A 22,470-nucleotide genomic window follows, 5' to 3' on the forward strand; every position below is an offset into this window, starting at 1 on the left:
CCAAAGGCCAAGCCCTTTGCATTCTCTTCTACTACCAGAGGCCCACCCTTGCACACCCCCTGGGCTTCACCGACTCACTACAGGGCCCCTACCGAGACATGGGACGGTATCGCAGGCCTTCTGTTCCTTATCTGGAGGCCCTTCGCTTCCCTTTCTATCATGTTATTCTCCCACCACAATCTATTCGCCAACCTTCCCACCGTGTCTAACAGCAATATATTCATTATCTGTCCAGCCTAGTTATTATTGTCAAGCAGTTTCACAAACATACATAAACATATACATATATACAAATACTCCACAACACCACCTGCACAGATCTAAACACATCGAAAGAAATATCCCAACTAATGTATACATTGCAAAACCTTGATTGGATCTTTTTCCACAGTAATTGTACATATCATGGTATAGAGTATAAGGGTGATGATATTGACAGGGTCACATAATATCAATGGGGGTTTAATATGAATACATACATACATATATAAATATACAGCATTATCATTTAAACCCCACTGATATTATGTCACATTGCCAATAAACGCCCCCAGTAAAATTGCCAATTCGCTGGGAAAAAAAGGCCAATCAATAGAACCATCAATCACCGGACACGCATCAATCCATATATCTATTCACCCATCCTGACTCTCAATACCTGCATCCGAGCAAACATTGGACACATTCATTGATCCGTCACCATCGTCCTCACCCTCTCATGTAGCATCATGCTGATTCAGTACTCGACAAGGGTACCAAGAGAGCACAGAAATCAGCCAAGGATAAGAGGACCGTCAGTATAACGGGGATTCAAAGTCGCAGAAAGGCAAAAAACGCCAACAATAGACGATTCAAGAAAAGTGGGGGAAAGAGTTGAAAACTCGACATTCTTATTCATCCAAAAAGAGGAAGAGGGTGTAACCAGTGGGGGACAAAGACAAGCACCAAGTGTCAAACCAGAATCACGGGGGGATCAGGAGTGCAAACTAGTGTTTCCTCTGCAAGCATTGAGATGCAGATGCAACTTTCACAGCTCACAATGGAGGCTGTCCGGCGTGTGGGAGGATATATGTGTGTGTGTGTACCTTTGAGGGGCTGAGAACGAATGCGTACGCATAAGCGATTCTTACACATCTGCAATCCCGCATCTCTAAAGGGGTGCAAATGGGTCTCATTGTTCCATCACGAAAAACCTTGCTGGAGTGACCCGACACCTCCGACGATAACCCCGCGCACACCGACGCGCCCTCCTCGTCCTTGTTTATATTCGCAATGGAAATGTGGCAGGCGAGAATATACAGCATTACATTGTGGACAGTATTATTTTCACTGTTAACCTGTTTCCCAAGGACAAATCAAACTCTTTTCAGGATCAATATTTAAAGTCTTTCTGAAGAGTGGGTTGATACCTTATTTACATTAGATTAAACAAAGTTGCTTACGGCATACTAGCCGGAAAACGCCAGATCACGTCTGATCTCGGACGCTGGGCGGCCTAGCGGATGAGTGGTTAACACATTGGCCTCACAGTAGGAGACTTGGGTTCAAATCCAGGTCGGTCCATCTGTGTGGAGTTTGTATTCTCCCCGGTCCTGCGTGGGTGTTCTCCGGGTACTCCGGTTTCCTCCCACATTCCAAAGACATGCGTGGTTTGCTGGTTGAAGACGGAAAATTGAGTACGAGTGTAAATGGTTGTCTGTCTCCACGTGCCTTGCGATTGGGTGGGAACCAATTTAGGGTGTCTCCCACTGGTGTCCGAACTCAGCTGTGATAGGCTCGAGCACCCCCCGCGACCATTGTGAGGATAAGCGCTCAAACTAAGTTAAATTAAAATATTCTCCATATTTTAATTCTTGTCATCCCAACTTTTCCACCCCGCTTATAAAACCTACTTTGGACCACTTTCATGGTACGTTGCTAAATACAGTAAGAGCTTACCCCATATCGCCCCAAATCCAAACATTGCAAAAAGATGTTTTTACTAAGCAGCAACCTATCTTGAGCCCCAAATAGGCTGAAATGAGTTTTAACCAGGAGCAGTTGCTGACTTGAAGGAGGATGTGGGGGGGGGGGTTTAACACAGAGGGTGCAACAGGGGTCACAAGAACGGGAGGAGGAGAAGGGGGATGTTAACCCACCACCCCCTCCACCACCACCACCACCATCACCATCACCATCACCCCCTCCCCACACACTCTCTCCTTCCATTGCTCCCTCTCTGCCTGCCTCTGTGGCTCTTGGAAAGAGAGGAAGGGAGTCAGGAGCGAGGCAGAGCGAGGGAGAGCGAGGGAGCGAGCGCTGGGGGAGGGACTATCGGCTGGAGCAAGAGCGCTCCTTATTGGCGGACCGTGGATCTCTCCCTGCGTGGATTGACCAAGCTCGGGTCAAATTACACCATTTGCCGTGTCTCCTTAGTTTGTTTTTCCTCTCAGCCAGGAGAAGTTGGAGCGACGCGCGATATTATTCGCCTCCTTTTGGGGGGGATTTACTGCATATGGATACACAATAATAAGCCATTCAGATGAGGTGAGTTGCTTTTTGCACAAATGCATGCGTTTATATTTTGATTCCTCACTTTTTGCTAAGTGAAAGTAGGATGAGTGAAACTGGGGAAGAGGTATTACTCGGGTCTAAGTGGGGGGAAAAAGGGGTTACTGTACAGGTTATACGTTGGGGTGAATTTTAACTGCCGTTTTCTGGCGACAGTGTTTGGATTGTAACTGCTCTCATCCAAATGGACGCTCGTTCTTTGTGAGAAAGATGAACTTCTTTGATTCTTTGTTCTTTTATTGCATCAAAGATTTTGCCTTTCTTTTAAAAGAGCTGAATCTATTTCGAGTGTTTACTTGACTACATCTATCTCCAGTGAAGTGAAGTGCTTTTCATTTTGGGTCTGCATCGGTGAGTTGAAGCTCTAAACCGTTTTGTTATTTATTTTTTGTTTATTATTATTATTATTGTTGTGTGTGTCCAAAGTTCATGGAGGTGCTGCTGCTTGGGTGTGTGCGTGTGTGTGGGTGTGTGTGGGAGGTTACCCGTCTAGTTACTTCCACTGAGCAGTGTTGTGGTTTTTCGATCTGTTTTGAGCATCGGTTGTCAGAACCAAAGTGGCATCGGAACCAAGACTAAAGAAAAAAATGTTTAGATGAAGCAAAACGGAGCCCCCCAGAAAATGGATTTAAAGCAATCAAATGTGTTCGAGGGAAGTTTAACGTAAAAGGAATCATACGCGTTGGTCCTTTTTTTAATTTTTTTTATGGATTACAAAAAAGGAGTATTCGGACACTTGGGTGGATTGACCATGATCTTAAGGTAGGTTAAAAGAATAAATTTGCTTTATAGAATAGGAATTTGCTATTTTATATGTCGTTACAGGGATTGGAAGACTGATGAATAATATCAGTCGTTTGTATTTATTTAATAATTATATATTAAATCAAGGTATATGAATTGACCACTAGCACCCCCTGGTTGGCAATGTTACTTTTATCTCACTGCTCATTGCTTTCTCCTTATGGTGCCTTGAATTAATTGAACGTATTGCACTTCTCTATCTTTGCCAGATAATGGAAAAGCTCCATCACTCTTGTCTCTCCTCTTGTGTCCCCTCCTCTTTGTTGTCTTTTGTACTGGTCCCACATGTGGACACTAAAGGCTTGTGAAAAGATTTACCACGGATGGAACTTTGAATGCCTGTAGACCCAAGCTGGACAATGCAAGCGTTTGTGGTTGCACCGATGCATGGGTGAATTGTCTGTGCAAAAAAATAACTGGGAACGTGTAGCGAATACATTCATCGAGCTGCTCGTAATTGTTTACCGGGGATGTGAATGATTTGATAAGGGGATTGGCGTGCGTCACGTGCAAAAAAAAAAACTATGATTAACAAAATCTGCCATTTGAAGGAATTAAGGCTAAAATGTAAGCCAAATGTGCCCCAAAGCCGATGACTGAATGAAAATATCTCAAGCTATTTTTTTATTTAAAGTAAGGGAAAACTACAAACTTGATGTCGGCTGAATCATTAGACAACTGAACCAGCTGCAGGTTGGCCGGCAGCTTAGCTTTTCGTCGTTGCTCAGCTCGTTAGCCACCGGGTCAGAATTCAACGACCAGAACGACATAGTTAATCCCACTAGGGCCCGCAAAAAGCACTGTTAACCCGTAAGGATTTGTTTTCAGAAATGGCATAAGTGGACGTTCAAAATTGCTGCTTCAAAATCTAACATAAAGAAACTACGGCGATAAAGGTTCCACATTAACACATTGGATGTTCAATGCCTTATCCTTTTAGAGCCCCCAAATGTGCTCTTCTAAGCATAGATATGGCCAGTCACCGGGGGTGGGGCACCATTGTGTTTGTGTGGCCAAAGCCCCCCTTTGTTTCCTGGTCACACCTGCAGCTAGGCCTCTTTGTGCGCAACTACTGCTGTGTGCAACCTTTCTCCTGTTTCACTCCTCTTCTTTCCAAGGTCCACAAAAAAGGGGTTAGGGCAGGTTTACTGGAGCAGAGTCCTTCAAACATGCATAGCTAAATCCCTTAAAAGTGAGTCCAGGTTGTAGTAACAGCTTTGGCTCGGTGGGAATAGAGTGAATATATACATACTAATCACTCCTGGGGCAATAACGTGATCATCTGACAATTCTCATGCGGATCTGCTTCTGGGGAGGTTTTTTTTTATTTATGCCACATCCACCTATACAGTTGGCATACTTCCCCAACCAATCTGCCTTGATGTGTCTCCTGCACGTCTTACAGTATATGTGCACCATGATGCTTCTTTAAGTCACTTGTTTGAGGGACACAAACCTCAACAAAGGGTTGCATTCTTCTCCCGCCGCAAGTAAAGACTATTTGGGATTTAAGAGCTTGTGGCAAAATGCCTCGCCAATGGGAAACCACCTTCGGATGCAGCTACAGATGTAGAGCACTAGATCCGATTGACTGATTTATGTTTTAATGTCTGGTTCACATACTGCCACCGCTTCACATGTGTAACCACAATTTATTGCAAAAGTTTTGGAAGTTTTTTTTTTTTTAATTTCAGGATGCGTGACTAGTTTGTTGCAAAGCGTGACACAGCTCACAGGCGTGACTTGTTTGTACTCATTATTTTCCATTACATATGTATTTTGAAGAGTATGACAGTTGAAATAGCTCAACTTGGAATAGTAAACAGTGTTTTCCTAAATTTAGATTACTATCTTCCATCTTGGTATCCTATTCAGATTTAAGGCATAAAACACGCTGCTATCGTTTACCATCTTTTTTTACGTGCACCAGAATAGACTCCCTTGAAAAATAGCACCCGAAAGTGCGGTTGATGCAAGGTGGCGGCTGACATATGCCAGCAAAAGTGCAGCTCACGAAAAGAATATGTGTTAATCTGTCATTTTAGGCTCTTAACACTAAATCCTCAACTTTAACTATTGGAATTGGGCTAGAGACCCCGACACCACATCCACCAGAGCCCATTTGCATCACTCTGCTCCCTTCCCCCATGTTAAACATCATGAGTTTGAGCCAACAATATCAGCGGGTAAGTGCGTGGTTGTGGGACACTGAAAAGCCTGTAATAACAGAGTTAGAGCGAGGCAAGGCTGAATGGCAGAGAGTTGCGTGACAAGCCTAGCGTCTCTGGGCTTGTTTGAGGGCTATATGTACATGCACACAACACACACTAACTGGAGGGCAGGAACCAGAGAGTGCAAAGGAATAGTCAATAGAAAACATTCTAGACTCGCCGGAGATTGAAAAGTAATTTTAGAACGCTGACCTCTGGGTGTCGTCTGTTTCTGTTCTACATTAAGGAGGGTGGTCTTTACCTACACAGTATGGTAATAATGGTGCTTGGCCATAGTTATTTTCCTATTTAATTGGATGTGGAGGAATAAGCCCGAAGGAAGCACGCGCCTGCTTGTCCTCGAGGGTTATTTAGCGAAAGGCTCTGAATTTTGGCTCAGATGGTGTTGTGGAATCCCTCTCTCACTTTAGTTACTGTTTTACACTACCTCCACTTCCTCTTATTGTTGTGCATTCAGTGGCTAATCCTGTTCTGCTTTCCTGGGAATCATATCTGCAAGGTAATGAAAGTGCACATTTAGATTAGGTTGTTCGGTTGTTCCCTATAGATCTACGCGCTTGCGTGGAGATTTGATGGTGTACACAGTTAAAGGAAATGCTTCAATTTGTGTTAGTTATGCAAACCCCTATTTAACCCTAAACAATCACTCTAGTTGGTCAAAAACATCTCAATTTAACTGTTAAGTAGACTAATGGAGGTGAAGCACAGACTGCATCAGGTCTAGCATTACTCATAATGACTTTGCCGTTTGGAAGGCTGCAGCGTCCCACTGAGCACTGAATTGCCACCCTTACATGCCGTGAATGACTAAAACACACTTATAGAGCGGCCTATTTTAGCGTCACTTCAATATCTCCTGGGTGACACACTATAAATTACAGACCTGAAATTGGATTATCAGTACTCGGAAAAATCTGGTCATTTAATAACAACACGGAGTATTTGAGGCCATCGAGATGACTTAACATTGGGTGTATGCAGGAAAAAGCTGGTACACAGATGTTTTGATGGACTTGGGCACTGAATGTAAGGATAAAGTGACCAGATTTAGGCTGGTTTCCACATGACTATAGTGAAACGATGATATGGTCTGCCCCGCTTCCTGTGTGGATCAATCAAATCACTAATGGCTTGGCTCTGGCGCAGTGGAGCAGGTGTGCTTTGGGGCTAATTGAAAAATGAATCATTATTGTTTGTGAGTGTGCGCATGTGTCGCTCTTTGAGATACTTTATGGGAAAGCATGGTGATGTATGCACTCCCAGTGTGTTGATCTCAACATGCTTCCAGCTAATCCATGCCTTAGCCTGTGTGACGTCTCCCAGTAAATTGTTTATATCCGTTCAGGCTTTGCCCACATGAATAATTTGTTTGCCTTATAAATATTTGAAATGTACACCAATCATTTAGAGGCACAGCCTGCCTCTGAAGCCCTCCTCCACAAATTTCCTACACATGCATACTACCCACAAGAGTGGTATATCCATCTGGTGCATGATCTGCATTGGGATGTAGTATAAAAGAAAAATAAATACTGCAATGTCAAAACAACTGCGCATGGCTTTTTCCTCAAAAAAACAATTATTCACAATGTGAAACTGCAGTGCAAAGAAGCGCTTTGGCCCCAAGGAGAGACTGCAGCATTAAGAGCTAACAGAGCACTAATAGAAGTCAACTAAGGTCGCCTGAGATGGCACTCCGACGATGGCGGTGAAGTTGCGACGAGCTGATCAACGCCGACCTCGGCCTTGCGCGAACCAATCACGAGCGCAGATGTGCAAAAGCAGCAGGGCTGACCACGCTTTTAACAGAGCAGACTTCCGTTTCATCGAGTACATGCTGAGACACCATACCGGACGGACTTTTGGCTGACCTTCTGCCCATGAGCAGATGCAAGCAAAAGCAGAAGGCAAATTTCACACTATGCCACTTACCAATTCTCAAGAGAGGGGTATTTCTGTGTTTTATGCTTGTAAATTCAACATCCATTACAGGAGCCTCATCAAAAGATACCCAGATTTACATTTACGGTGTTTTTCGGAATCTTAAACCGGTCAGTCCCTGGACTTCCACTAATCTAGCTATCTGTTTTGGTCTGTAAACCAGGCGGTGTTTTACAATCATCTGATGGTTAATCAGACAATGTAATTCTGATTTGTATTTGAACAGAAAATATGCTGAATACCTTCCACTTTTCAGTAACAATTTTCATTTATTTTACTTTTGTCCAGGTAACATCTTCACTATTGTGAAACAGGAAGTGTATGTGAGCAGCCATGGGACACAGAGCTGTACTTCTGCTCAGTGAGCTGCTGCTGCTGCTAACAGCCTCACGCACTCTCCTCGCAGTGAGCTTCCCTGAGGACATTGCACCCCTGGATGTCGTCGACGCACACTGTGAGTTCACACGCACTCACAAACTCGGCAGAGATGCGTCTCGATTGCAATGTCTCCATAAACCCAATATCTCGGATAAACACTTCCAAATACTGTTTGGTGTTTTCAATTTTTAATAGAAACAATATCTTCAAGACACAACTGTAACGTTGTTTTTTTGTTTCAGTCGAGAAGAATAAGTTTGAGATTAACGCTGTGCGGTATATTAGCGTTCTGAATAATAACCTTCCACAAATTGAATTTTAATTCACAGTATGTGCAAAATGTAAAGAGAGTGGAAATCAATGATGCCTTAAGCTCCATCAAGGTTGAGCAATCTCATTGTCATTAAGGTTGATGCATTCATAAACTCGGGAATACGACAAAAAAAAAGAAAACTTCAAATCTAGTGAAAAAACATCTGGCCACAAAAGTTTTCTCATGACGACACACCATCTACAATATATGATTTTCCAAAAAGCATAAAATTATTGGCATAGATGATAATGATGTTCCCAATAAATGAGAACTTTATAGTTATTGACACCATATTTATGCCTAACCAACAGTCACATTTAATGTAACAAGCCGTGTGTGTGTGTTCATTCGCAGTTGCCCGGAGGTACCCTGTTTTCAGAGGCAGGCCCTCTGGAAACGAGTCGCAGCATCGTCTTGACTTTCAGCTGATGACCAAGATACAAGACACACTCTTCATCGCTGGCAGGTATAGTGAACATGTGCATATTCTCCTTCACACCAACCCCCCAGCAATTCGCTAACTCAAATCTTGGCAGGTAAACAGAGGCACAAGAGAGAGGGAAGGGGGGGTAGTAGCTCTTAGTGTTATTGGATCCGTGGCTTCTAGGCCGTCATTTGATGTATATGGTATGGTATTGATCCAGCAAAAGAGTCTATCAAACCAGCCTTATGCTCTGTCAGGCGTTTCTTGGCATCTTTACATGTCGTTTGAGTATTTATGACCACTAAGATTAATTTTACCAACAGCTACCAGCATTGTAGCAAGAAATCACCTTGACGTCGTCAGTATTGGAAATACATTCCCTAGCCAATTCCCCCTCCCACAAACACATATACTACTGTAAACACAAACATGTCCAACTGGTTTTAAGGCAAACGACTGCCACTTTTTGGCGTTGACTTACGTTGGTTGACAGAAAAAGCAATTATTGTTCCCCGTTGGGTGCTCCGCATTTGTCATACCTGGCATGTCATCAAGTAAAAGTGATGTCATGTACGCAAGAAGTTTTAAAGCCAGTTAAACCAACAACAACAAAAAAAAGACTCGCTGAGGATGATTTCTCATTGGTCTTGTTTTCTTGTTTACTTGGAAGACAAGACACTAGATCATTTCCCTCAACTTTGCCAACTCCAAAAGACAGTTTAGGCCCAAGATCGCCTCATGTTACCAAAATAAAACAAAAAAATAGTTTTTTTTGGGATGGAAGCTAACTCTAAGAAAATCAAGAACAGATGTGATTTTTCCTGGATGGAGCTCAGCTCTCAACAAAAAAACAATGTAGATAAAGTGATTACCATGCCTCAGTTTCCCTGCAGTTTACAATATTCAAAAACAAAGTTGAGATGTGCACCAGCCATATTAAATACCTAAAACTCAACGTATTGGAAATGAAAATGCTATCTGAGCCTTCAGTGTAAACTCTTCATCTCGTTTCATCTTTTAAATATAGCCTTTGATTTCTTGTGTTACTGATTTGCACATTTTATGTTGCCGTCCACAGAGATCAGGTGTACCTCGTAAGTTTAAGAGAATCCTACAGGAATGAGATCATCCCTTACCGGGTAAGGTTCTTGCCACAAGCTACTCTTATAAACCACAAACACACACACAGCTATTTGTCACAAACTACTCTAGTAATAAAATGAGCGAGTTGAAAGGAGAGACGTGTGTGTGCGCATTCCTGTTTAGCGTAGATGCATGCGTGTGTGTTAATGCGCCACGCTTTGATTCTGCAGAAGCTGACATGGCGATCAGGCCAGGCCGACAAAGAGATGTGTGCCGTCAAAGGAAAACACAGAGTAAGTACAGCAACAATTCAGCCTCACGACTTTCTCTTCAGTGTTATGTTACTTTATCTTTTTTTTCTTAAATCAATACTCTTGTCTGCTTATAGGATGAATGCCATAACTTCATCAAAGTGCTGGTTCCCAGAAATGATGATTTGGTTTTTATATGTGGCACCAATGGCTTTAACCCCATGTGCAGATACTACAGGGTAAGTACACAGTTTGTGTATGTATATACATATACACATGTATATCGTTCAGGACATTCAATTATAAAGGGTTTTTTTGCACAGAAAAAGAGTGGAAAAGGTGTAGTCCTCTTGTAATTGAAGTTTTCTTTGAAATGATAAAATAGATTTACAAATGGTGTAATTACAACAACCCTACACTGCATCTTAGCTTTTAAGCCTACTAGTCTAGCACTTTCATTAAGGGCACTTAACGTAGTTTATTCAAAGCATTTGACTGTACTACTTGGACACATTCTTGTACATATTTACTCTGCCGTCTTTTGTTTAACATGAATTTGTTCCATCCTTCAGCTGGATAACCTCGAGTTGGATGGCGAGGAGATCAATGGATTGGCACGATGCCCATTTGACTCCAAGCAAACCAACGTTGCCCTTTTTGCAGGTGAGGGTCAGCCTCCATCCGCCTACACGCAAAAAAAAAGACGAGTCTTTGTGCACTGGAGCTAATATGTTTCCACTTATGCTCTCATTATCACCTCTATGTTTTTGCTGCAGTACAAATATGCCTGCAGCTAAAGCAAGCTGGGCCAATTAAAGCTTTTAAATGAGGAAAAATAGCAGAAGAAGAAGAAGCAGTGTAGGCCACATCTTTTTGACTGCGTTTCATGTTTGTATGTTTTTTTAGAGGGAAAGCTGTACTCTGCCACAGTGGCTGACTTTCAGGCCAGTGACTCTGTCATTTATCGCAGTATGGGTGATGGATCTGCCCTGAGGACCATCAAATATGACTCCAAGTGGCTTAAAGGTAAACGAGTGCCTCTTCACTAGATCTTTACCTTGCCTCGTTTTTGGCTACACTATGGCACCGCACTTTGTGTGTCGGAGATGTTTGAGTTTGGGATGGATAGCTCTCCCGGCTTGCCAAACTCCTCGGGGGATATGGCCTGCTCCCTCTCAGGCAATCTAGGTCATCCCCACTCATATACAGTCTTGTACAAATCCCTGAAATATTCAACATGCACACTGGCAGTGACGATGCAAAAATACTCTCTCAACTCTCTGCATCTGTTTCTCCCTCAGAACCTCATTTCCTGCACGCAGCAGAGTATGGGAATTATGTGTACTTTTTCTACCGAGAGATTGCAGTGGAGCACAGCAATCTGGGCAAGGTAACAACCGTCCAAAGGTCCTGTTTTAATGCACTACATTTACTACAAAGATTCTATACCCCAAAAAGACTCCAGCCTCCTCGATTGAATTCATTTCTGACACAAATGGCCCATGTGGCAGTGACCATTCATGCGAGGACAGAATCCAGTTGAATTTTCAACTGTCTGGGTTTGCTGGGAATGTTTGCCTGATGTAAAGCCATTACACAGGGAAAGGATTTGTCTCCCAGAGATTGCACAGTCGGTATCTGCCGCGCATTACAAGCTAATGGCACAAGCATTAGGATGTTCTGTGTTGGGTGCCAGCCTCAGATTTGACCAAGCCCGTTTGTTCTAAGATGTTCTGGCTGGCTAGCCAGAAGGCTACTGTTTGACACCATTTGATAGAATATATCAATCCCATTGTTTTGCGGGTGGCACATTATTGCTTTGGCTCAACCAATCCAGGCAAGGGTTCAACAAATAGCAAACCATAATCAACAATTCTAGCTTTTATTATAAACTCCCGTTCTGTTTGGCCACAGTAGAGTGAATTGAATCAAGATTGGCTTAATACATCCAGTCAAAAATCATACCACCAAAATAAATCCAATGCTGAGAATAGCAAGTTGATTGCCATCTTGCATTTTGGAATTTGCCCAACTATTTATTGCAATGTTATAATAAAACAACAAGAATGGTTAGAAAGTTACAAGTTTTGTAAAAAATCTAAACTAAGATGAAAAGTGGTAACATTTAGGTCAAAACAAAATTGCACAAAATCTAGGTCGTACGAAAACCAAGGTTCCACATTAAAGTGGACATATTTCTTTTCCACATTGCAACAATCGTAGCTTGAAAAAACAAGTGGAGGAATGAAACTTTTTACACGCAATCGCTTTCCATCTCCAGGCACACAATGGAACACACATCACTTGGTTCCATTAGGCCAGCCATTTGGTATGGCCTCCTTCACAAAATGGCAAGGCCTAAATAAAAATGTGTATTCTAACTGTCCATGTGGAGTCGCAACAGAATGGAGAGATGCATTATTTAGTGCGCTGAAAGTGTTTTAGCGACGTTCACTCAGCCGACTTCCACTTCCTCCCACCTCTATCCTTGCTTAAACTTTCGCCCCCTTTTTAGGTGGTCTACTCTCGCGTTGCCCGGATCTGTAAAAACGACATTGGTGGGTCACAACGCGTTCTGGAGAAACACTGGACATCTTTCGTCAAGGCGAGACTCAACTGCTCTGTGCCCGGGGACTCTTTCTTCTACTTTGACGTGCTTCAATCCATCACCGACATCATCAACATTAACGGAGTCCCATCGGTTGTGGGTGTGTTCACCACACAGATGAATAGGTGGGCTATGACTGTTTATGGCTGATGAATGAACTCATTTCCAGACTGTCGCCAAGGTAAGGAATGGCAATTTACTCAATATGCCTTTCTACAGTATTCCAGGCTCAGCGGTGTGTGCTTTTTCCATGGCCGACATCGAGAAAGTATTCCATGGTCGATTTAAAGAGCAAAAGACTGCCGACTCCATATGGACGCCATTCCCAGAGGAGAAGCTACCTAAACCTCGGTAAGGATGTTTGGAAAAAAATTCTAAAAATATTACTTCAATATTTAAAAAAAGGGGGATAGTAATAACAATGAATGAGTTCTGGAGTCGAGTCTGTCCTCTTGTGACCTACGATTGGCTGGCCACCGATTCAGGGTGTCCCCCACCTGGTGCCCGTAGTTAACTGGGATAGGCCCACCTTGTGAGGGTAAGCGGTTCTGAAAATTAATGAAAAGATCTTCCTGTGTCACATGACTCAGCAGCTGCTAAGTAGTCGCTCGTTTTTTGAACCCTTTCTTTTACAAGTCCAGGGAAATCAACACTAGTTAAAGACCAGGTTATTGGCTTTGAGCCAACACATACATTTACCATCTGCTAATGGTTAAATATTTAATATGCCAAATTCATAATATGAGGCATTATGAACCTGGGATCACACCTATAGTATTTCTAGGCATGCCCCGTCTAAAGAGGGTGAGGGGGATTCGCCAAACACTTCATTTCCCCAGTGGATCCTTGATGCAGTGTAACCCTGCATATTATGCATATTTAATGTTTCCGGCTGAGTCTTTTTGTGATCTAATAAGCACCTGCTCCCACACCCTTTCATTTCAATTTCCATCCACTTTGCTACACATGATGATCAGCCCCCCTGCTGTGCATTGATCACATGGACTGCTTTTTGACCTTAAGCCCTTTGTCTATGTGAACCCCCCTCCCCCTTAAGACCCGGATGCTGTGCAGGTTACGGTCCAGCTGCATCCTTTAAAAGCTCCATCGAGTTCCCAGACGAAACCCTACAGTTCATCAAGTCCCACCCTCTAATGGACACAGCTGTGCCTTCCATTGGGGACGAGCCCTGGTATACAAAGACACGTGTCAGGTAAATATACTAAATACTTGTATTGCATATGAATACATTAGTTATATTTTGATCATGTTTGTGCTAACTATTATAAAACTACAAAAATAGATGAATTCTATCAATTACAGTACTGCAGTGGCCATTGACCAATAATCAGAAAGTACTGAGCAATACATGAAAGTTTGCGATGGAGTAACACATGCTGTTTTCTGAGTTGTGTTTTTGGACCTCACTTAATTTCAACTGTGATTATTCCTAGTGTTATTAAAATAAAAATGAGTTAAGCCAAACATTGAATTGTGATTAAATTAATGGGACTTCAAAAAATGCTTGTCTAGATAATTCACTCAAGTGTGCTCTAGCCTTGGAATAAGTGCTGAATTGAGGTGTAATGTAGTATTCTGAATCACGTAGTATTTACATATATGCTGTCAAAATGAAGGCTTACCCTTAAGCTGTAGCCTTCAACCCGTTCGTAGAAAACAAACAAAGTACAGCAAAACTAACACTGAAATGCATTGAGTTGACTACTATGTCATGTTTCAGGTACAGGCTGACAGCACTGGCCGTGGACAATGAAGCAGGTCCGCACAAAAACTACACAGTGGTTTTCATTGGTTCAGAGTCAGGCGTTGTTCTCAAGGTTCTGGCAAAGACGTCGCTCACGTCCCTGAACGACAGTTTGCTTCTGGAGGAGATAGACGTCTTCAACAAAGCCAAGTAAGTCCTGATGCACTTTTCACCCGCTCTGTCTGCTTTAGTTTGATGCTCTCTTTCTCTTCACCATCTGCTTCATGGCTGAGGAGTCAGCAACTATTAACTTCCCTGTGCTGATGGCAGTGTCTGTCAGATTTCTACGCTTGCAATCTTTGTTTTTTCCAGTCGTTTATTTTGGGATTTGCAAATCATCGTTTGCAAATGTCAAGTGTTAAAAGCCTGTTAAGCTCCAAGAGAAAGCTTATCCACCGAGCAAGTGATTAAATCTTTTAGCGCAAGGTTCGACACTAATCTGATGCACCTTTAATTCCCACTCTTCACTTTCCAGGTGCTTGTCTAACCATGACGACGATAAGCGCGTCCTGTCGCTGCACGTGGACAAAGACGCACACAGTCTGTATGTTGCCTTTTCAAGTTGTGTCATCCGAATTCCCTTGAGTCGCTGTGAAAGACATTCGTCCTGCCAAAAGTAAGTGATGCACTTTGAAGTTTTTTTTTTTTTTTTTGCATCGGGACACAGCAGTTTTTTTTATATGATACAACGGCTTTTTTTGACCAGTAAAGGTCATAAATGGGGGGATAACAACTCTGCCCTCTATATTGGGGTTAATGTTCAGCAAGCCACTAATCATTACAGTCCTCTTCCAAGAATGATTAAACATTCGCATGCATGTGCTTTTCGTACTAGATCATGCATTGCTTTACGTGATCCTTATTGTGGATGGATGACTCAAGGAGCGTGTGAGAGGATACAGCCCGGTCTTTTGTGAGTTCCAGATTCAGATTTAACACCAAGATGTCTTAATTAAAAACAAAATGATGAAAATTCTCCCGTGTCTCATTTTCAGGACAGGCTACGAGCAGGATATTGAATTAGGAAACACTAACCACTTGGGAGACTGTCAGGGTAAGAGTCATCTTCATACCACTTCATCTACCCACGGGCATATATAACTCATAAACTTACATATGCACACACCTGGAGCAAACAATACAAATTCATCCGCACTCTCACACCAGTATTCACGCCAGTAACTTGCCCCTACATTCTTGTAAGTCTATGTTTGAGAATAATACACACATGTACATACAGTAAGTACATGGCCACTTGTAACTAATGCCACAAACATGTACATTGATGGGTCATGCTCAGGTGGTACAATTACTAGAGGCACTAGGTATAGAGGTAATAAATAATGGCTAAAAATGAAACCCTTAATGATTTTACTTTAAAAAAAAACACCTGCCTTTTCAATTATACCAACTGCCTTTCCAATTGTACCAACTGACAATGACCTAAGCCGAACCTCAGTATTGATCAGAACCAGAGGACCCGCTTTAGTAAGTTAATAATAATGTTATTGTTCATCAGCTTTTAGTAAAGGGATTTTCTTTTAACTTCTGGATTCCCTGATAATAATGTATTGTGCTTTTGAATTCTTTTAGCATTTTTGGGCACAACATCAGCACCAGATTACAAATCATATGGTGATCCTACCTCTGGTTAGTTTGATCTTTTACTCCAGTGGTTGATTTTCCCTTGAGTTCAGCATCTCTAGCCCTGTCTTTCCACCGCTCATTCATTGTCATGTTTGACCGACAAAACACACCACATGAATGCAAACGTCGCCTGCTCCATTTTTAATCGTCACAAACACAACCCATTTGCCAGCTCACATGACTACTTCACTTCTCCCTCATCACCTGTTCTGATCACATTTCCTGGCATGCTCACCCACAAAGACATCTGCACTGTTGTCAACCAACTCTGTACCCTCTCTCTTGTCCGTAACCGATTTTTGGATCAAAATGTCAAAGATTTAAAATGGTTTATCCAACCACTAACTTTTCCAAATCCCCATTGCCCATGCCTACTAACTGGGATGATGACAGTATGCTCGACAAAGCATTTGTTAACAATTTGTTTGTCACCACAGACATGGAGTTTTCATCAGCACCAGTCACTGTCCTGCCCAGTGGGCCCATACCTCCCCCAGTACTCATTCCCACTCAGAGCCCCAGCTCTGGGCCCGGTCCAGAGCTCTACGGCTCAGGCTTTGTGCTGCAGGATGACCCAGCCACCTCCCATTCTTTAGACTCTCTCCCAGGGGGGCAAGAGGGTAAGGCCCGCAGGGAGCCAGCCAGCATGCCGGATTGATATGATAGCTGCCGAGGCTCACATATGCAAACCATGGCAGCTCTCTAAATTTTGATTTTGAAACAACACGTTTCATTTGTCATTTTCTTTAAATCCTTTCCGAGCTTTTCTTCCTTTCTGAAAATGATCTTTTCACCTTTCAAAGAAGTCTTCCATTGATCTGATCTGCAGAATAGATTCTAGCTGGCTAACATTAGCTCTGGTAATAGTTTACTCTGGCTGGTAGATCATTGGCTGGGCCTGCACTGCAACAAACCAACTAACGTTCTCAGTGTCTGTGGTTACTAACAAACCTCCCATACAGAATCTGCTTGTGGAATACCAACACGGCTGTGAACAACTTCCTGCTGGTTGATTTCTCTTTGGGAAAAATGAATTCAGCGTCTAGATAATCTAACCCTATGGTGCGCATGGAATCCAGGAAACCATTCCTTCTTTCTTGAATTAATAGATCTCTAATTCAATATGGGAGCCTAACAACCTCGACTGATAACCACTTGATCCAATTTCTTTGCCAATGACTGGGTATACTGTTTGTCTGGAGAGATGCAGGGTTGTTTTCCAGCATTAACATGCACATTTCTGCTGGGGAATGAAGGGGGCAAGGGGAGCACACCGCTGACCACTTGACGTAACTCAGCAGGAGGTTAACCTTGTTTATTGTTTGTTTGTAGGCGTCTGGGACATTCAAGCAAGTGAAAGCAGCCAGATGGTCCACATGAACATCCTGATTACCTGCGTGTTTGCTGCTTTCCTCATGGGTGCCCTACTAGCAGGCTTGATTGTCTTTTGCAATCGGGAATCATTCATGCGAAAACAACGACGAGTCCACAAGGATACGGAATCGGCGCCGTCCTGCTCAGATTCTGCTGGAAGCTTCGTCAAGCTAAACGGTCTCTTTGATAGCCCCGTAAAGGTACATCCCTAATTGTCTATATATACATATACATTTTTTTTTAAAATATGGAATCAAACACTTAAGTCAATCTATTGTTCTTTTGTTAATATGTACAGGAGTACCAGACCAATGTGGATTCTCCTAAGCTGTATACCAACCTGCTGAATAAAGACCTGAAAACACCCAACGGTGACACCAGAACCATGATCCTGCGGGATGGTTGTACACCCCCAGAGTTATCCGCTCTGCCGACACCCGATTCCACGCCTGTTCTTCAGCAGAAAGGCTTGCAGCCAATCAAAAACCAGTGGGAGAGAGATCACCGGAAGGTCAGCGGTCACCGTAAAGAATCCAACTCGGCAGCCAAGAGTCCTCAGCTTCTTCTTCCTTCCCCGGGTCCTCCCAAATCCAATTCCCATCACCCCCACCTGGCCCTGGGACATTCTCACATCCCCAGTGCTGTGGTCCTGCCCAACGCTACACATGACCACCCATATTTGGACAGCGGAGATGATACTCTGCCACATCCTTCTGAGAAGAAGCTCAAGAATCCGGAAACCAAAGGAAGTAGGAAAGAGCCCAAGCGACCAGTGGATGCGAGGAATACGCTAAATGACCTTTTAAAACATCTCAATGACTCAGTGGCCAACCCCAAGGCCATTTTTCTGGAGGGATCGGGACCCCGCCCTCGGCAGCACCTCACACTTGAACCCATGGAGGAACTGACGGAATTACCCCCCAGGGTGCCAAGTCGCGAGGCCTCTTTGTACTCTCCTTCCTCCTCCCTGCCGAGGCACAGCCCCACCAAGAGGGTGGACGTCCCCTTGACGTCCCCTACTCCCACCACACCAACGGGCAGCCTAAGCATGGGGGGTACATTGGAGAGGCCAAGAGGAGGATATCAGCTCCAACGGAGTGCGTCTCACAGGCACTCCTTGTCCACCTCAACCAACGGGGTGACTATGGGCATATCTGTGTCTCGACAACACAGTATGAACAGAGGGGGTTACATGCCTCCAACACCCCCCTCCAGACTCGATTCCCACCTTGGAATGATGGGGGCAGGTATGCACTCTCCCAACCCTCCTTTATCCCGACAGAGCAGCTACAGTGGGCACGGCTCACTCCCTCGCACAGGACTTAAAAGGACCCCTTCGCTAAAGCCAGATGTGCCCCCGAAACCAAATGGCTTTTCACCACAGACTCCGCAGATGCGAGTGGTCAATAAGTACAGCTATTAGAATAGCACGAACACTTTGGCGTAAGTTCTTTGCCTTGACAGTTAGAGCTTTGAGGCGGGATGGCCTCCGCTATGGATTGGGTTGACCCCAGTGTGTGTGTGTTTGTCTATCAATCTGCTTTGTGTTCTCCGTTAAGTTATATGCACATTGACACACACTTCAGCTAAAAGGGAAAATAGGGGGACATGCGCGGCCAAAGATACTCCTCGGATATTTTTCCGTTCTCTCGATGTCCATCCTGCTTGTGATATTGTGGTGGGCCCCAGGGCTTTCTTTGGTGTCAGCCGTTTTCACATTTAGGTACACGGATTAGGACACCAGCAGCAGCCGCCACAGTGTCTGTGCGTGAGGTACCAGGTAGAACACAGTGGAATACTTGAAGAATGGGTCTCATTTATCACTGCCTTTGAGCGCCGTCTTCCCACTAATGTGAACTGAACAGAGAGGTAGGCCTGGCTTTTGTTCGGCACCTGGAGAAGGGCAGTGCAGGCCAGACATAGTAGTACAACGATTATTACGTTTAAAATCGAACAACGACACATTGCAGCAAGAATACTAATGAGTGGAAATGATGACCCGTGTTTATGTGGGCTGATGGGAATGAGGGGTCGTGTGCTGGCAGAAAACGTGTTGAGCCTTTGCACTTCAAAAGCCGTGCCATGCAGACGATGCACCTTATAATCCATCTAAGACCTAAGTCACTGCCTGGCTGAAATATGTTGCTTCGAGCTTTGTATGACCTGTATTTTAAAAGAAGCCTGCACAAGTGTGTGTCAAGTGTTTCCAGGTGATAAGATTGGGCAACTTTTAGAATGGTCGCATAGAGTTCTATACCGGGATAGGGACTATTAACTCACTGGGATATGCTCCTCAATACATTTGCTGCTATTGGTTTTAGACATAGCCATGTGTGTTTGATGCATTTAGTAGTTTACCAGAGTGGAATGACCCTAACATGGGTATGCACTGTTTTTTTTTTTCTTTGATTGCAAAGTGTAGCCAATAGGTACCATTTCAACAACAAGACACTGTTAAAACTGAAATAATGCCAGGTTTCTAATCTATACAACTGTTTTTGTTTTGTTTTTAATCATACTGTTGGCTCCAGACTTTGTTTTATGTAGCAGGAATGCCTATATCTCATGCAAAAACCAATTACAACAGCCCTGAAGTTGGACAATTTCCCTAATACTGAAACAAAACCATTATATGTGGTGGTTAAATTATTTAGACTAACCTTAAAAATTAATCTCATTTCATTAGTCTGCATTGGTTTCAATGCTCGTCTAACCATTAAAGCCTCCTGTCAGTGGCCATTGTACAATCAACACTACAATTACAAATGTGTCCAGAAAAGTCATGCTGGGAATGACAAGTTTGTGTATATTCATAAATACTTTAAATGGGAAGGAACCATATTTTTAGGCAAGTGAACATGAATCTATGTATCTTGTGCCTTAATCTCAAAATTAGCTACCGCAGTACAGTATAATATTGGCAGTGTATCAATGGTTTTGACTATGGTATTGTCAATTTCAAACCATTTTGTTGACCAAAAAAGTGTTTAAAAAACAAACTAAAAATGAGCGTATCTGGTGTTGACTCGTATTAATGCGCCACCGTAGAGGTGCCATGTGGTGAATGTATTTTTTGACAGTGGGATGTAGGCTGTTTTTAGACCTTGCACTGTGGACCAGTCAGCTTAATTCAGCACATCCTGCCCAAAGCCAACACATTAAAATGGTTGCAACTGGTCATAGTTAGAGAGAATCGCAAATTCATTTCCGTTTTTATTGGCCAGTCGGGATGGCTTGAGGAATGATGTAACTTCACAGTCCATATAGCTTAAAAACACTTAACCTAGTGTCAGCTGCCTGTTTAGTCCAAAGCCGCATTTTGTTTACAAGTAATGATTGTATGTAAAAACTTGCTTGCAGGCCTGTCATCCAAGCAGTATCTGGATTCTTTTTTTTTGACACCTGAAACCTGATATACACAGACATACATTCAACATCCACTGCTTAACTGCCTTGTACATTGCAATATGAACTTATTTTCAGTTGCAATCGAAATTGAAGCCTTTAAAATTCAGTTCAAGCTTTTTTGTGTGTGCAGAAAAAAAATCATGTTTTGGTCCTGTCATTTAGACTTCAATGCTGTGCGACATGGCGATGCAAGGCCAGATGTATATATAGAATTTGCAGAGTATTGAGAGTGTAGATAATGTTTTAAAGATGTACTGTGAACATGTAAATAGTAATGGTCTTTGTTTCATACTTTTTGGTTGACTTCTTTTTTTAACACAGCATGTATAGTTGAAATAAATCATTACTGCACAAGAATCAAATGTAAGGAGTGGTTATTCATTGTTGATCTAAATGGTTAGCGGATTGAAAAGTAGAAAATACCTTGCTTTCCCCAAAAAGTAACAAGTCCTGAATGCACTTTGCGCCCCAGCAGAGACATCAAGAGTCCTTAGAATGATTACGAGCTTGCGACTATTTTTAGAGCGGGGTTGTTTTGAAGTTTGGGGCAAGCACAGACTCAACCACACCAGAAACCATGTGGGAAAGTTTCCAAAATAGAATGTTCCGGCAGCACACCAAACATCTGGACTAACTACTGCTCACAGCAGAAGATTAAAGGCACTAATGAGCTGTGGAGGAATGCATACATTTAGATGCATGCAGAATGAGCATCCAGAAAATGATACGACTTGAAAGTACAGCTGTGAGCAGATAACATGTCGCCAACAAAGGAAAAAGGGGAGATAACGGATTGATAATCTCAAGTGGTTCAGTGTGGAAAATTAGCTTGGAACTGATAACCATCGCATGCCCTCCTACTAAATATGAGAATGTGAAGTACTCAATCGAGGGAACTATAACAAAACAGACCACTGTACCCGAGCTCAACATATAAACACTAACAAACACAAGAGTTTTTTTCTAATCCAAGCATATTTTACAGAAAAGCACAACCTCTGTTTCTTACACCAAATATGAGAAAAAAGTCAAGAGTGAGAATACAAAACGTGTCACAGCACATCCATGTAGTGCACTATATTAGAAGAAAGTGTGAAATTGGGTTCCTCACAATTTTGCCATAATAGCAAAGCAGGCAGGCTTTTGTTGAAATCGTGGGAAAATTAAATTATCTTTCTTTTTTAACATTACACAGGACAACGCTTGTCAGTGGGTCATGTCGTTCTAGCAGCCAATATATCCTCGGTAAAAGAGCATACGTATATTAGGATTTTTTTTACAGTGATATATTTGTTTTTTAGCAGTTTTTTCGTCCGCAATACATTGTTTAAAAAAGATGCAGATTTTTGTTTTTATACTGTCATGTGGTTATCTTGGTTTCAATGAACCCTATTAAAATGAAACATTAAACCAAAGTGTTGTTTTCACACTGTTTTAGGCCACCTACAGGCATTTGTATAAATATATTTATATCCACGGGAGGGTCCTTAAGGAGAACGCTATTTAGTTTAAAAAGCACATCAACTTAAATATAGAGTAACCTACACATTATACACTAGGAGTACTTCAGATAGAAAATGATTTAAGATGCAATCCACAGGAAATAAAAAAAGTTTATGCGAACGGAAAGTGGTCAAGTCAAATCTTTGTATGTAATCATTAGCCAAAATTGTATGGTTAATCAAGTTGGGTG

The 22,470-nt window shown here is 42.7% G+C and overlaps 1 protein-coding gene and 1 long non-coding RNA gene across 5 annotated transcripts in view; one reads left to right on the forward strand and one right to left on the reverse strand.

Moving 5' to 3' along the window:
- The window catches only part of LOC144194431 (uncharacterized), a 168,123-nt gene that overhangs the window by 125,011 nt on the left and 20,642 nt on the right, over positions 1 to 22,470 (reverse strand). The gene's annotated exons all lie outside the window — the stretch shown is intronic.
- Positions 2,360 to 21,139, forward strand: sema6d (semaphorin 6D). Of its 4 annotated transcripts, XM_077712950.1 has the most exons (20): positions 2,360 to 2,526; positions 7,815 to 7,980; positions 8,572 to 8,683; positions 9,720 to 9,780; positions 9,955 to 10,017; positions 10,113 to 10,214; positions 10,548 to 10,638; positions 10,882 to 11,001; positions 11,277 to 11,365; positions 12,491 to 12,708; positions 12,803 to 12,934; positions 13,641 to 13,796; positions 14,325 to 14,498; positions 14,824 to 14,964; positions 15,184 to 15,261; positions 15,344 to 15,402; positions 15,942 to 15,998; positions 16,433 to 16,615; positions 17,328 to 17,569; positions 17,668 to 21,139. In XM_077712950.1, the coding sequence occupies exons 2-20, from the start codon at positions 7,860 to 7,862 to the stop codon at positions 18,790 to 18,792; spliced, it is 3,324 nt and encodes a 1,107-aa protein (XP_077569076.1). In that variant the 5' UTR covers positions 2,360 to 2,526; positions 7,815 to 7,859; the 3' UTR covers positions 18,793 to 21,139. The 4 variants fall into 4 exon arrangements, with proteins under 4 accessions (XP_077569076.1, XP_077569079.1, XP_077569077.1 ...); XM_077712953.1 differs by lacking the exon at positions 16,433 to 16,615; XM_077712951.1 differs by lacking the exon at positions 15,942 to 15,998.

This window comes from Stigmatopora nigra, chromosome 3 (assembly GCF_051989575.1).
Source record: "Stigmatopora nigra isolate UIUO_SnigA chromosome 3, RoL_Snig_1.1, whole genome shotgun sequence".
Lineage (NCBI taxonomy): Eukaryota > Metazoa > Chordata > Actinopteri > Syngnathiformes > Syngnathidae > Stigmatopora > Stigmatopora nigra.

Bases quoted from the DNA above. Each gene is read 5' to 3' on its own strand.
- sema6d (XM_077712950.1), top strand. From the start codon at position 7,860: ATGGGACACAGAGCTGTACTTCTGCTCAGTGAGCTGCTGCTGCTGCTA. The intron at 14,965-15,183 runs GTAAGTGATGCA...TTTTCGTACTAG, and splicing joins AGACATTCGTCCTGCCAAAA to ATCATGCATTGCTTTACGTG. The intron at 15,403-15,941 runs GTAAGAGTCATC...GAATTCTTTTAG, and splicing joins CCACTTGGGAGACTGTCAGG to CATTTTTGGGCACAACATCA.